This window comes from Xiphias gladius, chromosome 6 (assembly GCF_016859285.1).
Source record: "Xiphias gladius isolate SHS-SW01 ecotype Sanya breed wild chromosome 6, ASM1685928v1, whole genome shotgun sequence".
NCBI lineage: Eukaryota > Metazoa > Chordata > Actinopteri > Istiophoriformes > Xiphiidae > Xiphias > Xiphias gladius.
The window spans coordinates 22,094,899-22,113,731 of record NC_053405.1 but is presented as its reverse complement, the minus strand read 5'-3'; the positions used below and the strand labels follow the sequence as shown (position 1 = coordinate 22,113,731).

Sequence of the window (18,833 nt, the reverse complement as noted above, 5' to 3'; positions counted from 1 at the left end):
ATATAGTGTTTAGATACAAAAAATAGTCTGTCAAACTACCCTTTCAGACAACAGTAACAGTTTGCTGTGCTAATAAAGTCAAATTTCAAAATTACAGATAAAAACAATGCTTTAATTCCAGGCTTTGTGAGGGCTCTCTTCCATGTTTAGACCTTGATAACTTAGTTCTACTATTCTGAGGAACAGATGTTGGCTCATATCATGACACATCTCTTTGAATGCATTATATTATAATCATTATATTATATTATATTTTCTACTACAAGATGATTTTTATCTTGAAATCGTCCATCCTTTTTCATGACCCACTTATCCAGGGAGCAGGGTCAAGGAGAGCTAGAGATAATGCCCACACACATTGGTCAGCACAAGACAGGTTACAGTTTATTTCAGTGCTGAGACATGTAGTCAGACAACAATTAACACCTATATAGCCAATTTCTAGTCTCAAATTTACCTAACCTGCATGTCTTTGGACCGTGTGAGGAAATCTGACCACCCAGAGAAAATCCTTGCAGAAACAGAAGGAGAAATTGCAAAGTCCAGACAGACAGGTTGGTTGTAATGAGAAAAGAATGATCAGAGAGTGTGCTTGTGAGTCCTTCTGGAGCTTGTGGAAACCCACCAAGTCCCCAGTCTCCCCCATCTGTCCTGTGCAATGCAAAGTGATTCATACAGGTGCGTGCAGTACAGTCATACATTCTTCTCTCGCATTCGTCTCTCTTGAATGACTCTGTAATTCAAAGTGCACGTGTGGAAATCAGTCTTACTTGGAAAATGCAGAGCTGACAAATTCAAAATCAATCTTTAAATCACACATTAACCATTCATTCCTTATCTGCACATTTCTGCTAAATGTATATAAATTTAAAATATCGTTTGTTAGGTTACAGTCATATTACAGGTTAGTCAAATGCAAATCTACACACAACACATCTCATTAATTATGAACATGTATAGTAGTTATCTGCAGTAAAATATACCAGGAAAAAATTGGGGATATCATCAGAGCGCTGACTTTTATACTGAGATAGTGACTTTCTGTTTTTCTCAATAAAGGGATGAGAGGATCAAACTTGTTCTCCATGGCCAACCAGTTGGAAAAAAATTCCAGCATTGAACACGTGTTAATAGACTGAATAACATTTTTGCAAACTATATTAATAATACTGCATGTATATACTGTATGTGGTCGTGGTGTTTGCTCTGATGCCTGGAAAAAAGTGCAGTTATCACCTGCTGTTTGTGCTTGGCAGCCTATGACCTCTCCCACCCCTCTGCCATCAGAGACATTTCTTTAATCGCCTTGGTTACTAATGCTAATTATTTAGTAACTACTAAAGTGTTTAGATTTACTTTTCAAAACCGTAGCTAATATGGCAGCTATTGAAAAAGAGTATCAACAAAGTCACGGTTTTGTGGCTTCAGTGTGTCAGATGGATAATCCTGGATAAATGATTGACAGTGCGCTGCCTCCCTGGCGGTGTGTCCATTTGTTTTTGGGCATACATTGCAGGTGGTCTAAAAAATGCAGACTTCGTAAGAGTTTCAGACTTATATCTGTTTCTTTCCTTATATCTGTTTCTGCTATTTGGTAATCCCACAGTTCCACGCTCCATCATCAAGCTGATTAAATCTGAAGAACATCATCTCTTAAAATGCTTGTTGAGCTTTCTTTGTTATTTTCCCCAAAATTGTATTAAATGTTTTGAAATCCATACTCTACTCCAGTTCGTGACTCTCCTAAGAAGCCCATGCCTCCATCATTCCTTCAGGATGTACACATTACGAAAAAATCATTGTGTTCAAAACTTTTTATAGGACTTTAAAGGACTTTTTATAAAGTGAACATTGCATTTATAGTATATTTTAATCCAAGACTACGAGTAATGTCCATGTAGGCTTCCATTTCTCTCCAGGTGATTAGTGAGAATGGCACTACCTCCACGAGCTCCATCCATCCATTTTATATTAGGAAGGAAGCAGGCTGAGCTAAGTAACTCAGACACCCTCCTAGTTATTTCCTCCAGCTCCTCATGGGATATTGCTTGGTGTTCCCAGGCTAGATGGGATACGTTATTCCTACTTGCATGTTCTTGGTCTACCCTATGCCTGAAGTACCTCCACAGGGAGGCTTCGAGCCCAAACCAACTCCACTGGCTCCTTTCAGTGCAAAGGTGCGGCAGTTCTACTCTGAGCGTCTGGCAGCGGTCTCAACTTGTCAACCTGTCCCTCAATTATGGGTCAGCACGCAGAGGGTGCAGAGCACTTGTACAGTGTACACTGTTGCGAGAATAAGGTTTCAGTTGATGATGATTTGTTTGAGCTACGTTTATTAGCACAGATGTCGAAAGAGTAGAGTAAATCAGAGGGGTCAGCATAAAGGACAGAAAAGAGAACACAGCCAGGTGAGATAATGGTTTATTCACATTGGAAAAATATTTCACATTCATGGTGACTAAAAGTTAAACCGGCGTTTATATGCATCTAATTTGCAGTAGCCATGTACATCCACAGCCAGCTTTAAGCTCGAATGTACGAAGTAGTGTTACTTTCATGTAGTGCAGGGGAAAGTACTCTAAAAATGTGGAGGTCGGGAAGACTTATGGGTTTACGCAGTGTACGACTGTGACATTGGAAACCCTGGTTTGCTTTTTTCTCTCATACATCAAGTCAGTGTTGATTTTTTTCTAGCTATGACTGAGATACTGCAATTAATGGATAATTTTGGGATTAAAAAGGAAAATGTTGCCGGTAACCATTAATACTGAACATATTTCAACAGTTTGTCTTGTTGATATAAAATGAAAAACAGGATTTGTTATGTTTCCTCTAAAACATATATTGCAGATGAGAGCAGCTGAATAAGAACATTGTTTTTATAAGAAACTGTTTTAAGCATTTAAATAAACTAAATACAAAGATACAGTAATAAGCCCCTATAATCACTCCCATAATCACAACCCAAACAGTAATATTCTGAACCAGAATATTATAGAATACTAGAAACTGGAGATATGGTATTTGTTTTTTGTGTTTCAGGGTATTTTTGTTTGTCTTTTTTTTAACATGCAGCATGTTCAGGCCATTCGGAGGTGGAGCTTGGACAGCAGGATTGGGGCGACAGTCGGGTTGCGCACATGGACATAGTAGGCAGCAGCACCTCCGGCCATGAGTGTCAGGCTCAGCTTAATCAGGCGGCCAGCAGTGGAGGGCTCTTGGTCCACAAGCTGGAAGAGATGGAATGAGGTGTTAGCATTTGCATATCATACTTCACGTTAAAATCATGTGGGATGTACATATACCTAGCATTACACACAAGACTTAAAGAACGTAGAAGAAACAACATTCATTTCAGACCTGTCTGGTTTTTAGGGGCTGGAACATGCGGTCAAACTGGGTGAAGATTGCTCTACGGGCTCCCTCCCATTTCCCTGGTCCCATCAAGCGGTACTGGTAGGCCGTGACAGGTCCCCACAAAACCCTCTTAAACAGTGGGTAGTCTGTGAATAAGAGCCAGAGGAGACTTGGTCGCACTCCAATCTCTCCAGCTATGTTGTCCATGTAGGAAACAAAGTCCACCTGCAGGGGTGTCAACTTTGACACGATGTAGCTGTGGAGAAGATAAACCTGATATAAATGACTCAATGTAGTATAAGTTCAGTACAAATATAAAAGCATTCTTATAGCATTCTTTGTCTGTACTCAGACAGATTTGTTTGCTATCCATGAATAAAATACCATATTCTACTCACTTAGCATCTAACGGCAGATATACAAAGTTAGATAATAACTGGGGAACATACTGCAGCCTTTAGCAACTAAAGAGACAGATATTTCCCTCAGGGGTTGGTTGCAAACACAACTCCAAATAAATGCTAATGTTGTGCCCTATCTGCTGGACGTGCAATCGGCAGCTGTTTCCAACACATTAATCTTAACACTTTTATATGGTGACAATATGTCAGGGTGTCATTGTGGTTACAGCTTGTTCTGCTGCCCCCAAGTGGCCAAAAAACAATTTAAATAATCTATTAATGCAGCTTTAAATGCAATTATGATGATCCAATTGTTCCGCAGTTATAGGTGAGAAAAAGGCACAATATTGGTTCCAACATTAATGAGGCAAATGAATATTGGGAGTTTTACTTTTTTGTGATGTCACTGGTGTCCTTCTCAACAGCCTTGATCATGGCCTGGTTTGAGGGAAGCTTTTTATGTCCTGAGGAGCAAAAGACACAAGACAGACAGAGGTAAATAGCTTGACACTTGCTTGGCAAGTATCTAGACTAATGGCAGTTGATAAACTGGACATGTAGCCTCACCTTTGAAGACACGTGTGACCCAGCGGGCCTGCATTTCAGCTTGAGGCATGATGGCTCCAAGGGCATGGATGAAGCCCACAACAGCCAGAGTTGGATGCTCCATGTTGGGGGGAAAAACATGCTTGTACAGACCCACACGGTGCCCAGACTTGTAAATAGCATTGTTCGGCAAGTAGGGAAAATCATAGTTGTATCCTGTGGCGAACACAATTGTATCCACCTGTAACAAGGAAGAAGAAAAAGTTAGTGATAAGCTTAAATTGTGCTTGAAGTGAACAAAGATTCATGGGGGCATCCTAGAAGACACTATTCTCTGACCTTTTCTACAAAACTGCCGTCATCAAACACAACAGTGGAGCCACGGATCTCTTTCACATTTGGTTTGACAATAACCGCCCCAGACAGAATCTTTAAAGGCAGGTCGTCGTTGATCACTGGGATCTGACTGAAGAGCCTGATGAGGCAGCAGAAGAGGGCAGAACAGAGAACAAGGGAGAGATATTTTGATTGGCACTGATAGGTGGAGTAACCAATACTCCAACACACTACTACACACTTTTCTTCAATATACAAGGAGTAATGCTTAATGTAGATGAATTTATTACCTGCACACATCAGCAACAATGTGAAAAAGTGTAATTTTATGCAAAGCAAGAACCTGTCCTGACAGCACCTACCTGTGTGTGGGTTTGAGGGCATACATGGTGTGGTCATACATGGCATTGATTTTCTTCTCGCCAAACCAGTTGAAGAAGTTGATCGGCAGCAGCTGGAACAAGATGTGGACAAAACGTGTGTTGTACTTCATGTCCACTGGCAGGCCGTTGTCAGAAACCTGACGGATGACCCAGGCACCACGACGAGTACTCAGATACACCTGCGAAATGACAAGAAAATACAGAACAGAACTTGCAAGAATAATCATGAATCAACGTGTTGTATTGAAAGAAGACAAGAGCATCAGAATGACTTCCTCACCTGCTCTCCCACTCTGCTGCTCTCCACAGCGATGTCGCCTCCGGAGTTGCCGATGCCTATGACCACCACTCTCTTTCCATACATGTCTTCAGGCCCCTTGTAGTCCCAGCTGTGGAAGTATTTTCCTTCAAAAGTCTCAATTCCTGCAACATGACAGATAGATGTTTGTGTTACTCTATCTGCTGTTACCTTGATATGTGTCGGAACAGATGTTGGAATCTTGTGCCAAGATCAAGAAGTGAAACACAACATGATCCTACAATGCCATTACTGTACCAGTGGAAAATGTAAAAAAAAAAGAAAAGAAAAAAACACAGCCTCATTTTATTGCAAGCCTGGGGAAGCCTTTTGCCAAACATGTCCTTACCTGGGAAGTCTTTGAGTGGTAGGTTAGGATAGGTGTAGTGACCGGTGCAGCAGATAACTGCATCAAAGACATGTTGCTCCTCCTGTCCAGCTGAGTTCTCAGTCACCACTTCCCACTGACCAGTACGAGAAAAGTCCGGTCTCTGTCTGACGTACTTCACTGAGGTCTAAAATGTTGAATAATATACGTAAAGTAGATCAGTTTGAAGATATCTTTTAAACAGCGGCAAGACTATCTGAAAAACCACATACTTCTCTCTGCTCTTGTGAATTTTGTTACCTGGAAGTGAATGTGTTGCAGCAGTTTAAAGTGTTCTGCGTACATCCTGAAGTATGTCAGGATTTTAGAGTGGTGCATGTAGTTGGGGTAATCAGCAGGGATGGGGAAGTCACTGTAGCACATCATCTCTTTGGAAATGTTGATTGTGAGGGAACGGTAGATACTGGCTCTGTCTGGCTCTGACACTTCCTGCAGAGTGAATAGAAATGGATAAAAAAACATGGAAAAAGAATAATGGTGTTAAGAATGACAGCGGCTTAATCATTGTCATCCAGTTACACATGTAATGACTGGAGAATAAACAAGAAATGGTTATCAGCATTTTCAAATTGGGGACTTGCCTTAAACTTCCACAGTCCACCCATGTCATCGCTGCTTTCGAAGCAGGTTGGCACCATGCCCTCATCCAGACAAGCCTTTATGCTGGTCAGACCACAGGGGCCGGCCCCAATCACTGCTACTCTCTGCACCATGATGGAGCTGCAACAGGAGAAAGGAAAAATTGAATTTGAATAATCAGACTTGAGTGCATAGTTCCAGATGAGTGCACATATTGTCTTGCTGTACCTAAAGGCATCTTAATGTGTGCTGCAACTTGCACTATATTTAAATCTTGTGCCAAAAATTAAAAACAGTAAAAAACACTCTGATCATGCTTAAGTGGTAAAGGTCTGTCTCGTTTTCAGCTCATTCAAAATGCCCCAGTGAGACTTTAAACTAGAACAATGAAGGTAGGTAGAGATTTGCTTTGAAGACTTTTCTGATTGCAGACAGTTTAAAGCAATTAATGGTTTAGTCCTTGTTCATTTTCCCGATTTATCGACCCTTAATCTAATTTTCTTTCATAAAAAGTTTTCAATTCTTCAAAGTAGAAAGACTTTCTTTGAGAGCACTGAAACTTTGGAATGACCTACTGGATGAAATTTTCTCCAAAGTTTTGCATTTTTCCAGACTCTGCTGAAAACAAACTATTATTACCATTAGTGTGCTGTGATTATGTCAGTGCAAAATGTGGAAAATCATTCTCTCTGCCTAATTCAGTCTATCTACAATTAACTATTCACAAACTATTTTGCACATTTTTGATAACCACATTTGAATTTCATCTTCCTTCCTTTCATTCACAGTCATGTAGCAGTTTAATAGTGTGCATGCAGGCCACATCTAATCAAAGAGCTGCAGATTAACAAGGCAAGAACACTAAACATATGAGCCCGCTGAAGTTACTTAACCCAAAACTACAACTAATTTTCCATCTTACCTTAATCTTTGTCTGTTAGTTTGGTGTGCCTGTCAAGTGGGACACGCATCAACAGATCACAGCCTTTTATACTGAAATGTTGACCGAGGACACGCTTTATTTTTTTTATTTTTTTCCCAACCCCTGCCCAAAAAAGGTAAGTACCAAGTTAGGCTGCATTTACGCAAATCCAATGGGTTTGACTTTGTGTGCGTTTGACCTGTGTCTTCTGAGTTAAATCAGGTGGGTGGAATTTGAGAGTACTTATGATGATGAGTAACTGTATCTGTCTACTATACAAGACATGAGACTGGTTCAGATTTGTTCCCCATTTCATTTAAAAACATAACTGCAATCAAATCAATATTGAACAGCACATTAAAATCCATTGACCCGAACACAGTGTATCACACGTCCATACAGGCATATGTACATACATTGACATTTTATATTATATAGCAGGCAAAACTGAGTGCAGTGAATTATATTTAAATGATTGTTAATTGTGGTGTTAACAGGTGACAGGTGGAATGTGCAAAATTTATTCTCAACACAGAAATACAGTATATTGAGTCTGTAAACATTGTGATAAACATTTTTCTCGTATGTTCAGGATTCTTCTCGATATCAACATGTAAAACAAAAAAAAAAAAAAAAACAAAAATCAATCATACAAATCATTTGGTCACAATGTTCACTATCCAGCATATTTAGATTTGCCACAGAAGTGTAATGAAATAAAAAAAGGCTGGAAGGTGCCACGTCACTCGCTGGTTATCTTATCGCTCACACTGGGAAGATCATTGGTCAATTATTGCAGAAAGAGCACAGGATGTAAGGGGTCAATGAAACAGTCTGGGATGGGGCATCAGTGTATCAGGGAACAGTCTTTTATATTGCGCTGGCTCATATTAGATATCTGGGTCTGGTTTGGACCAACTGGCAAAAGTATCAAGAAGTGGGTCACAGTCAAAAATCTTTCAGCAAGTAAAGTACAATGTTTGTAAAAACTACACACACACAAAAGTTAAACATTCTTTCTGTCAAAGAAATTGTAAATAGCTTTTTTTCCACAGAATCCAAGTATTCACATGTCTGATCAAAATCCTCACTAACAGACAAATTAAACAAAAAAACAGCACACATGAAAATTAGGAAGCACCTGCAGATTAACAAATTCTGGTTTCTGGCAGTACTAAGGTGTGTGTGTGTGTGTGTGTGTGTGTGTGTGTGTGTGTGTGTGTGTGTGTGTGTGCGTGCGTGCGTGCATGTGTGCGTGTGCGTGTGTGTAAGCTGTTACGCAACATCTTGACCACTGCCGTCACTGGTCAAGTTTTAATGTTAATGTCAGATCTCAGCCTGGCATTCAGCCCGCTGTAAGTGGGTCATTGCACAGATACGATTATATAATCAAATATGCTGATTCTATGTAGTACTATGTGCACCGCAACACACCCTCATTAACAGACAAAATTACGTTGATGCTGGGAAGGATCCCTCCCGTCATACATACTGTACAGTATGTACACCCAAAATATACAAGGTGCAGTAGATGCTAACCCTCAGATTGACGTAACTGTCCAAACACTAAGATTCAAGACCCGTTCAGTGGGTCAAAGTATTACTTCATTGTCAAATATTAACTGAGGGAAGATTTGCAACAGCTCAACACCTGTTAACAGGTAAAGGTAATCCCTTAACAGATCATTGGCTTTGTGAAACTTCAACTGAGAATTAGCAATTAAATGAGAACATTATTGAAACACATGACAGAGGCAGTGCCATGTGATATCATATTAGTTAGAGTTAGTAGATGAGAAATTATTTCCACAAAACGGATGTGAGAATGTGGCATAGAATTCAGATTGAAAATACAGGATAAATAGGGGGGTCTGAATTTTTTGGCGCAGTTTTATCTGTAGCTATTCTTGTCATTTAGTAGGTCACAAAACTTTTCACTATCCTCAGAGTTTGATTCCTAATCCATGAACCCTGGCAGTGTGCCAGGTCATTACATAATAAAATAAACAGTTGAGACATCTTCACTCACCCAAACTGGATGCCAGTATAGAACTATCATGTCAGTGATTGGAAATGACGTGCGTGGTTACACATTCCCATACACTTTTTCAAAATGTCCACCAATGAATAAAAGTAGTGCATCCTAGTCTGTGGGAGTAGAATTATTGCAATGCTTGCAAACAGAGCAACAAAAGGGGAAAAAATATACAATGTCAGTATCATTAGTAATGGTATCACAGTGCAGATCACTTAGCACAGTCATTTTATGAACAAATTTTGAGGTGATAGAAAACATCACATAAGTGGGTCCATAGTGGATTACTTTAAAAGTGCCACTTAAGCCCTCTAACAAATGTTTTTAATTACTGTCTCTTCTGATTGTAAAGACCAAATAAAAAGAAACAAGTTTTTAAATCAGATACATTCTGTGAGCATTACCACTGACAAGTCATAATTGTTAATCAGATATCATAAAACAATTTCTTCAATGTAAAGATATAGAAGAAACAGAACCGTAAGACATTATTTAACATCTTCCTAGACTGAAAGCGAGGTCATGACTCTAACTAATGTTATCCTCAGCCAGAGCAGGTCATCAAGTATGAACTTGTGGTGTAATTGAATACATTTAAGGTATTTACTGAGGATATGCTTCCCTGCTCTGAGCTATAAAATCATATCCAAATTTGGGTTTGTGTGAGTTTCATGAAATCAGAAATTTTCATGTGTAAAGCAGTGATGGGCTTAGTTTTGTCCTGAGAAAGAGAACAATTCTATGACAATGAGGTGAATCAGTCATAATCTAATGAACTCATAATAGTCAGAGATGTAATCTTGTTGCCACTATCCTTTTAATAAAACCACAGCATATCCTTTAACTCATTATGTTCTGTAAACAAAAAAAGTTTCATCAGAAAAAGCTTTTTTCCTGGCTCACACTCCACTTTTTTGCCCTTCAAATAAAGTTCTTTAAACTTCTAACAGCAACTGAAAGTGACTGAAAATCCATGTATGATAAATGTACATCTTCCATCATTTTCTCTCAGTAAAATACCACATCTGTGACTCCTTTACCATCTACCGAGCCAAACCGTGGTTATTTTTCTTCAGTGACTTGTGACATTATCTCGAGGCTAATGTCACTCATCCCACTCCTATCATCTGTTTATAACTGATACTTAGTTTGGGATTATTTTTGTATCAACAAACTGCTAGACACATTCAGTACAGTAATGTTACTTGACAATATAAAAGGTCTATTTTATTATGCTAAAACATTAGTGCATCAATTTAGCGAAATGAGAGTAGTGATGGAAACTATCACGTCACGTCATCCAGCAAATTTAGGTATGATGGCATTGCTGATCCTCTCAGTGAAAGCTAGACAAGCAGCGATTGAAAAAGCTGGCTAGCTAATTAAAGCTGACGTATCGTATAAATGCAGTCAATGCATCATGCAACGAGAATGAATTAGTTCTACATCACTAGCCTATATTGTGCTAGCTAGCAAGCTGACAGTGATATTACACTTTATAAATCCTATTTTAAAAAAAACATAACATTAGTCAAACTATAGTGTCACATAGCCAGACCTATTTCCACACTTTGTTTTACAGTCAATCACAATCTATTGTCTCAAATATAGTTTATACTCAAACTATAAAAACAGCGTAACTTTAGTTACCTCATCTATGAACACGATGCCGGTCAATCACGTTCAGTCTTGTGTATGTCATGTCACTGTTTTGGCCGATGCCCAAGATGCTTGCTTGCACCCACCTACGGAGTGCGAGCATGCGTGAGCAACACGATGCTGACTGCAGTTCTCTTAACAGCCACTAGTGTCATTAATAGCAAGGGTTTTCTGAATGTTACATATTGTACCTTTAATGTAACAGTGAAAATGTAAAAGAAATAAGAATAACAGTGATATAAACTGATGAAACTAATGTTTATGAGGGTTTGGGTGTGCTTACTCAGATGTAGCCATTAATTCTGTTCGCTTTGTGACAGAAGAGAGAATTTTGAGAGCTGGAGGTGAACAGGAGCATGCACTGCAAAGTGAGGAAAATCATATGGCTAATATCAAAATCAGTTCTGAGAAATCACCCTTACGAAAGAGGACAGGTTAAGACAGGTTGCCCACCTGTTCAGTACAGGAAACTGACCTCAACTTAAAAGTAGCGATAACAATAGCAAAAGCAATAGCAATAATAGGAAGGGCATAACAATGGTATCCATACAGTCTGTGATATACCTGTGGACCAACAGGGTGTATAAATCCCATATATTGTGGCCAGTTAGTCATTTGCAGTTGCTACTGGAAACTGTGACACTGAACAAGGAGTTTAATCAGGGTTTGTAAGTAGAATAGCTTAGGATTCAGTTACTGTGATGTGTCATTTAATTTTATATTGCTGTATCTAATCCTTTTACTTCTTTGCTTTTTCTTTAATTTAATAAAGTATATACTCTGTATTTAAAGTGTAAAAAGCTAATTAGCATAACTTTTTCAAAGTAAAGAATTCAAATTAATTAATATGAATTATTTGACCTCTTCTCAGTGATTTAAAATTGCAGGAGATATCTACTCAGATTCACAAGGTGCAAAATCATAGACTCAGAAAGTAATATCCCTTCGGCAGAAAAAGTATACTTGGATTTAAACTAATATCCAGGGCTCTAAACAACTGCAATACATCAGAAGGAGCTGACTTCATGTTGTCCATGAATTGGGTCAGTGAGGGTGCAAATGACCTGTTATCAGGAGGTAAGCTGATCAAAACTGTTCCCCTTTGGTCTGTTCTGATTAAAATCCTGTGCTATTTATTAAAGACAGTCAATTTGCTGCCATAGAATGAGGGCTGGAAGCTCGACTTAATTGTCAGATAACAGAAAAAGAAATTCTGTGTGATAGAGCTCTCTTGTCTAGCTAAACAACCATCAACCATCTCTAGGACAAAAGGTGTGCAGGTCCCCTTACAGTCAAGATTCAAACCGCCATACTTCCTCCTTCTTCAGTTCTTAATATTAAGCTAACTGTCCCAGAAGACCTTGCAGGGTTTGAGGTGAGAGCCACAGCATCTCCACCAGGTTGTACTGCCAATAGCCCATCCAGAACCCAAACATCACATCAGTCACATTGTGCCTCCCCAACAGCACTCGACTCAGCCCCACCAGGCCGGCCCACAGCAGGACAAGGACCCTCAGTGGGGCAGCCAGCACGAGGTGAGCCAACAGGAATCGCCCACACATGGCGGCACGGGTGGCATGACCGGAAGGGAAGGAGTAGCGGTCCACAGAGAAGGTTGCGAACATGTCCATACGGTTATGTGCTGGCCGACGTCGACGCACCATTGCCTTAACAACGGCTACCAGGACCAGGTCCAACAGCAGGCCTGGAAGAAAGGAGGAGGAGATGAGGGGAGAGATGTGTTACAGTATAAAATGTATGAAGAAACAGCAATGCAATCACATTAACCCAAAGGACACTGGGGAACAGATATGAGGCACATGACTGAAATATTAAGAGACATTAGAGGTGGTATAATGTAAGCAACGGTGGTTATCTTTGTATCCCTGGTACAGATATGCATCACAACTATAAAAACATAAAATGAATTTGAACGTAAAGTGAATGTTACCTAGCAACTTTCTTTCACTGGGTTGATATAGAAATAAATTCAGAACAAGGCCCATACAAATAATTTTTGGTAAAGGACACCTGACAACCCGAGAGTGATGAATGTGGCTGCCTGTCTTAGGTTTGTTAATGTCGGCACAGCCTGATTATAGGCATGATTAGCATGCTTATAAATCCAGAGTATATTATTCCAAACTGAATCGACTAGCTGGATGAGTAAACTGGATGAAATGCGTCCAGTTTACTCATCTGATTAAAGCTGTATATGTAAGGGATTTTAAAGCTCTTTGGCACCATGTGGTGGTAGTATCGAGGCTGACACTGTAGCAGAAAGCTGAGCCTGTATTTACTAATGTACTGCCAATGGCAAATGTTAATTGGTCTTTTGCAAGCAGGTTTGAGGATTTGCCAGTTTCACAAAGTTAATTCACTATAGTCCTGAGTTATCCAGATTCACAAAATTTTATATTGGTCATCTTAGAAACCACTTTCACACTACTGTCAAACACGGGTGTAATTAATAACACCAATAACGGCTAAACTCCGTTTAGATACATCAGTTCATAGGAGATGGTAGAGGGCTTTTTCACAGCAGACATTTTGAGTTCAAAGATAGGTAAACTGAAGGTTGTTATCAATTTTTTTTGCAGTTTAGTCAATTTAAAAATGCATGTATGTGAAACATTACAAATTTGCCTTTTTCAAATACTGTATTTGTTGTTTACACTGCAATGGAGCAACAAAGTTTTAGCCAGTAGGATGAAACTGCAAGAAATCTCCTTAAAACGCTGAGTAAAGGAATTATAAATGCTGCAAAACAACCAATAATTAAAACTTTTTTTTTTCTTTCAAGATATTAAGTCAAGACTGTAGAGGCTTGCATGCGGACAAAACTGACCAAAAATTGTGTCATTTTCTCATAAAGAACAAGATATTAGAATAGATAAATGTGAGAAATACAGAAAAACATATAGAGTTAGGTACATAAGGATTTGGACAGTAACACAATTTTTGTAATTTTGCCTCTGTAAACCACCACAAAGGTTTTGAAACGATGCAGGCTCAAAAGTAGTCGGACAATTGACAGAAAAATCAGTCTTATGGCCAGGTGTGGCCTGTTCACATGTTATTTCATGACAAAATAAGCAGATAAAAGGTCTGGAGTTGATTCCAAGTGCTGAATTTGCATTTGGTAGCTGTTCATGGGAACTCTCAATATGCGATCCAAAGAGTTGTCAATGCAAGTGAAGGAGGACATCACAATGCTGAAAAAACAATCCTACCAGACAGATAGCAAAAACTGTAGGAGTGGCCAAATCAACCATTTGGTACATACTTAAAAAGAGGGATGCACTGGCAAGGTCAGCAACACCAAAAGGTCTGGAAGACCACAGAAGAAAATTAAAGTGGATGATCACAGAATTCTTTCCTTGGTGAAGAAAAACCCCTTCACAACATCTGGCCAGGTCAAGAACACTCTGGAGGAGGCAGGCGTATCATTGTCAAAGACTACAATCAAGAGATGCCTTCATGAATGTAAATACAGAGGGTTTACCACAAGGTGCAAACCACTGGTAACACTCAAGAACAGAAAGGCCAGATTAGACTTTGTCAGAAACCCTCTAAAAAAGCCTGCCCAGTTCTGAAACAAGGTTCTTTGTACAGATGAAGCCTTGATCAACTTGGAAGAGAAGAGTCTGGAGAAGGAAAGGAACGGCTCATGATCCAAAGCAACCACTTCATCTGTCAAACACGGTGGACGCAGTCTTATAGCATGGGCATGTATGGCTGCCACTGGAACTGGGTCACTGGTGTTTATTGATGATGTGACAACTGATGAAAATAGCAGGATGAATTCTGAGGTGTATAGGGCTCAACTATCTGCTCAGATTCAGTCAAATGCTGCAAAACTGATAAGATGGTGCCTCACAGTACAGATGGATAATGAACCAAAACAAAACACCTTCTCAAGGCAAAGACATGGAATATTCTTCAATGGCCAAGTCAGTCACTTGACCTCAACCCAACTGAGCATGCAGTAAAGGCCTAGCAAAGCATCTCAAACTCAGCATTTGGTGATGTCTATGGGTTCCAGACTTCAGGCTTTGACTGCAAAGGATTTCCATCCAAGTATTAAAAATAATCTTTATGTTTATATCAGTTTGTCCAATTATTTTTGACCCTCTGAAAATGAGGGACTATGTATAAAAATGGTTGTAATTCCTAAAGTTAATGCGATATTTCTGTTAAACCCCTAGAATTAAAGCTGAATGTCTATACTTCAATCACATCCCGATGGCTTCGTTTCAAATTTAATGAGGTGGTGTACAGAGGCAGAATTACGAATTGTGTAACTTGTCCAAATTCTTATGTACCTAACTGTATATGATGATATCTGCAGCTCATGTTTAAAAAGGGTGATCGCTGCCCTTCAATAGGGCATGATGGACTGCAAAATTAATATGGATGCAAAATGGATGCAAAATTAATATGCAACAGTACATTTTTGTTCATTACTGAGAACCACTCTATGGTCAAATAACTGCCGTTGTTAGAAGCTGTGGTTTATAACAAGAGTGAGCAACTGCCTCAAAAACTACAGACAGCTGTTTGATTTATACACTGTCTTTTTATTCTGACTTCCTTTTTCCAGACGCCAAGCTGAGACTTTCTTAATGATTAATACAGAGGACCAGAGGCTGTATTAAATGACCCCTAACCTTCACTGTACTCTTGACGCAAGCCTTCCTACCACAGCAGAGCAATTATTAGCGCATCTTATTAGCAGTCATAAAAAAGTATCTGAGGTGGGCAGTAAGGTTAATCATACATTACAATGAAGACTTGATATCACAATCAACAAATTGCTTTGTCAGTATTGCAGTTCCTGCCCTCATATTTCTGACTATATGTAAATTTGCACCGTCACAGCCACTGCAAAATATAAAACGTCACAAAAAAGTGAAAAATATTCCTCACAGTTTGCTAGGGCCTAAGGAAGCATCTTCAAAGTGTTTTGCCCAAAAAACAGTCTAACACAAGATATTTGATTAAGATTATCTAACAGAGAAAAGGGCTGAAACCAGCGACTGTTCAGCATCTTTGTTTAATAAATGACCTCACGCATTAATATATTCTCCAAATTGTTTCCAATTAATTTTCTGTCGAACGACTTATTGATTACTTGACTAATAGTTTCAGTACTAGATAATACAGCCACGCAATCCAACGGACAAACTCTCTGATACCAAACCAAACAATAGAGATGCAGGAGGTGTTCTTCACAGCTTCTCCAACCTGAGCAGCAAACACCTACGGTATAGAGACAGACCTGCCTCATAAATACTCACATGTCACTTCTGAGTATGTGTCACAGCAACTATCTGACACCAAAAGGAAAAAAAGAAAATCGGGCAAAACCAATTGCGAAGTATACACAGTGAACAGTGGCATTGTGGGCTCATATTACTGAGCAAAACCAAAAAAAAAAAACAGCCTTCTGAAAACATAAATGAGCCCATGAAGTAACCTTTCTCCAAGACTGTGGCATTGAACATGTCCAACACACGGAGGAGGGAGACACACAAATCTTCTTCCTCTAAATAAGCCAATCGTGATGTACAAGATCTATGAATTAATGACCTTTTCGCTTGTGAATCTCAATGAAGAAAGGTAAAATGCGGAGGGGAGCGTATACACATGCAGAATTTATTTTAATTCTTCAGAGATTTATTACCAGCTCTTAACTGACACAATCCAAGTAAAGCTGCATTACTGTTCAATAACCAATCCTCAGACCAAAGACACGCATTTGCTGTGTATCTGATTATTAAAAAATGAAGACCTGGGTGAGCTTCAATGCAAGTCCAGCAAAATGAAAACCCATCACACGACTCTTCTTTAGCACACCATGTTTTATTTGGGTTGGGGCCATCCTGAGGAAGACAACAGAGTGGAAACTGTTTGGTGACTGAAGCAGGGTGTGCTGGAGAAGAGTTGTGCAACACAAGACCTCAGGTGCTACTGCATTCTACATTTCACACAATACAATTTAGGCACCATTTCACTGAGTCAGAAGCATTCACCTGTTTGGACAGCTGACATGTGAGCTGACTGACACAACTGGCAAGAGACATATCATGGAAAACCTGGAGAAAACATGTAGGTTCGAGCTAGAAATGGGGAGTGGAAACTGTAAACAGAGATGGAGCAAGGCCAGAATTGACAACAAATGACATCTACAGGTGAGAGGCAGCTTGCACTGATGGAGGAAATGTAAAATGGGTCAGAAAATGAACGGAGATGGTCATGGGAGGGGGGATAAGTTCTCCTACAGCTGAGGTGAGCTCTGACAGAGGAGCTGCGCACAGCAAATCAGGACAAGGCAGGAACAGGGAGGCTGCGACATAGATACTGCATCTCAGCCCAGCTCAGAGGTACCAAGAGACCCCTTTGCAAAGATACTGGGGAAGCTTTTTTGTCACTGTGTGTTTAAATTCAATGTAAGAGGAAGACACTGAGTGACGACACATGGAGGAACACAATTAGCAGAGTTGTTGTTTACCAATGAAAAGGTTGAGCATGACTTCTTGTCCTGCAGCACTGTCACTCTTGTACAGACAGTAGGCGGTACCAGCCAGCCAGGGTATGCCATGTCCCGATATCTCGATCAGTTTCATCAATGGGCGAACGCTGCCCCAGGACGAGTCCTCGCAGGCACACACCCCCAGCCGCTTGGACAGCCACAGGTCGATGGCGAGCAGGGAGCTGAGCGCTACGCGGATGAGGGACGGGTTGAGCCGTATACCGTCCTCCTCTGGCAGCCCCTGGCCGCTCGCGGAGCCCGTGGACGAGCTGGAGCCCCGGCGCCGAGTGGGGCTCTCCGAGGCTCGGAGCCGGGCCGTGATCGGGTCGGAGCCCTGCCGCTGGAGGAGGTTCGGCGTTGAGGACCGGTTCAGCGGCTTCGTCAGAGACATGAACTCGTAGCGGCCGTTAGAGCCGCCGAGCACCGGGCTTCCTCCGCTGCGACCGGGGTTTTTAGCTTTCGGAGAAGGCATTTCGTCTGTTAATCTATCGGGGTAGATAATTCACTGTGAAGTGGTTACACCGCAGTGTTCAAGTTTCTGCAGTGCTGTGTCGGTTGTCGCTCCTTTAGCTCATCTGTTGTATGTTTGACAATTCATATCACGTATACGAACGCCGAGCTGAATCGCCATTTTTGTTGTTCTTATCGCAAAGCAACCTGGGAAATTGTGTTTTATTAGAAATGTAAACGTGACCATTTCCTTCTTACTTTCAGTCTAAATGTATATGAAAGTGCATTGCACTGACCTTTATATGTGTGTGTGTGTGTATAGGTCGCCGCAATGCACACATATGTATGTGTGTGTGTGTGTGTGTGTGTGTGTGTGTGTGTGTGTGTGTGTGTGGGTGCATATGTATGTATATACATGTGTATACATAGGGATACATATAAGGAAAATATTATTGTTTTTGGATATTTTTCTAGCTGAACTCAATGAAAAGACCAAAACCAACACTTGTTTCTCAATTCTTCATACAAAAGCCTAAATAATTAAAAACTAGGACACAAAGGTACAATTTTTTTCTTTTTTTTTTCTAATGACATAAACGTTTTAAAGCCGCTGGGCAATGTATGTTTTTAGCAAACATTACTGCACAGGAATAAATGGTGCTTTTATTGGGGATTAGTTTCACTAGCGTATTGATGTACATTTGGTACTCTAGCGAGTAATTATAGCAGTGGACAGTCAAGGACAGATTATGAGACAACAGGCCCCTGGGCACAGACATGCAAAATCCCTCCAACAAAGGAGCAAGACAACCAGACTGAAAGAGACACAACTCATCATTTGTAGTTGAGTCATTTTGTGCCTCTTTTTAGTTGCCTGTGTAGTCATTTCGTCTCTTTGTAGTTGTTTGAATGACTTTCCAACAAGAAATGTTAACAGTCACTTC

General features: G+C 40.1%; 2 protein-coding genes across 2 annotated transcripts; both read right to left on the bottom strand.

Annotated features, from left to right (window-relative positions):
- Nucleotides 1-2,354: 2,354 nt before the first annotated feature.
- LOC120790324 (flavin-containing monooxygenase 5-like) lies at nucleotides 2,355-7,226 on the bottom strand. The gene is made up of 11 exons (XM_040127718.1): nucleotides 7,211-7,226; nucleotides 6,291-6,429; nucleotides 5,950-6,138; nucleotides 5,671-5,836; nucleotides 5,304-5,446; nucleotides 5,003-5,202; nucleotides 4,644-4,779; nucleotides 4,326-4,545; nucleotides 4,150-4,222; nucleotides 3,361-3,613; nucleotides 2,355-3,230 (listed from the first exon to the last, which is right to left on the bottom strand). The coding sequence occupies exons 2-11, from the start codon at nucleotides 6,420-6,422 to the stop codon at nucleotides 3,081-3,083; spliced, it is 1,662 nt and encodes a 553-aa protein (XP_039983652.1). The 5' UTR covers nucleotides 6,423-6,429; nucleotides 7,211-7,226; the 3' UTR covers nucleotides 2,355-3,080.
- A 2,661-nt stretch (nucleotides 7,227-9,887) lies between these two features.
- On the bottom strand, nucleotides 9,888-18,069 carry plpp6 (phospholipid phosphatase 6). The gene is made up of 2 exons (XM_040129447.1): nucleotides 17,419-18,069; nucleotides 9,888-12,609 (listed from the first exon to the last, which is right to left on the bottom strand). Exons 1-2 carry the CDS (start codon nucleotides 17,909-17,911, stop codon nucleotides 12,242-12,244), a joined length of 861 nt encoding a protein of 286 aa, XP_039985381.1. The 5' UTR covers nucleotides 17,912-18,069; the 3' UTR covers nucleotides 9,888-12,241.
- Nucleotides 18,070-18,833: the final 764 nt, after the last annotated feature.

Coding starts and splice junctions, on each gene's coding strand:
- LOC120790324 (XM_040127718.1), bottom strand. CDS start 6,422: ATGGTGCAGAGAGTAGCAGTGATTGGGGCCGGCCCCTGTGGTCTGACC. Junction 6,139..6,290: donor GTGGACTGTGGAAGTTTAAG/GCAAGTCCCCAA, acceptor TTCACTCTGCAG/GAAGTGTCAGAGCCAGACAG. Junction 3,231..3,360: donor AGCCCCTAAAAACCAGACAG/GTCTGAAATGAA, acceptor CATCTCTTCCAG/CTTGTGGACCAAGAGCCCTC.
- plpp6 (XM_040129447.1), bottom strand. CDS start 17,911: ATGCCTTCTCCGAAAGCTAAAAACCCCGGTCGCAGCGGAGGAAGCCCG. Junction 12,610..17,418: donor CATGCTCAACCTTTTCATTG/GTAAACAACAAC, acceptor CCTTTCTTCCAG/GCCTGCTGTTGGACCTGGTC.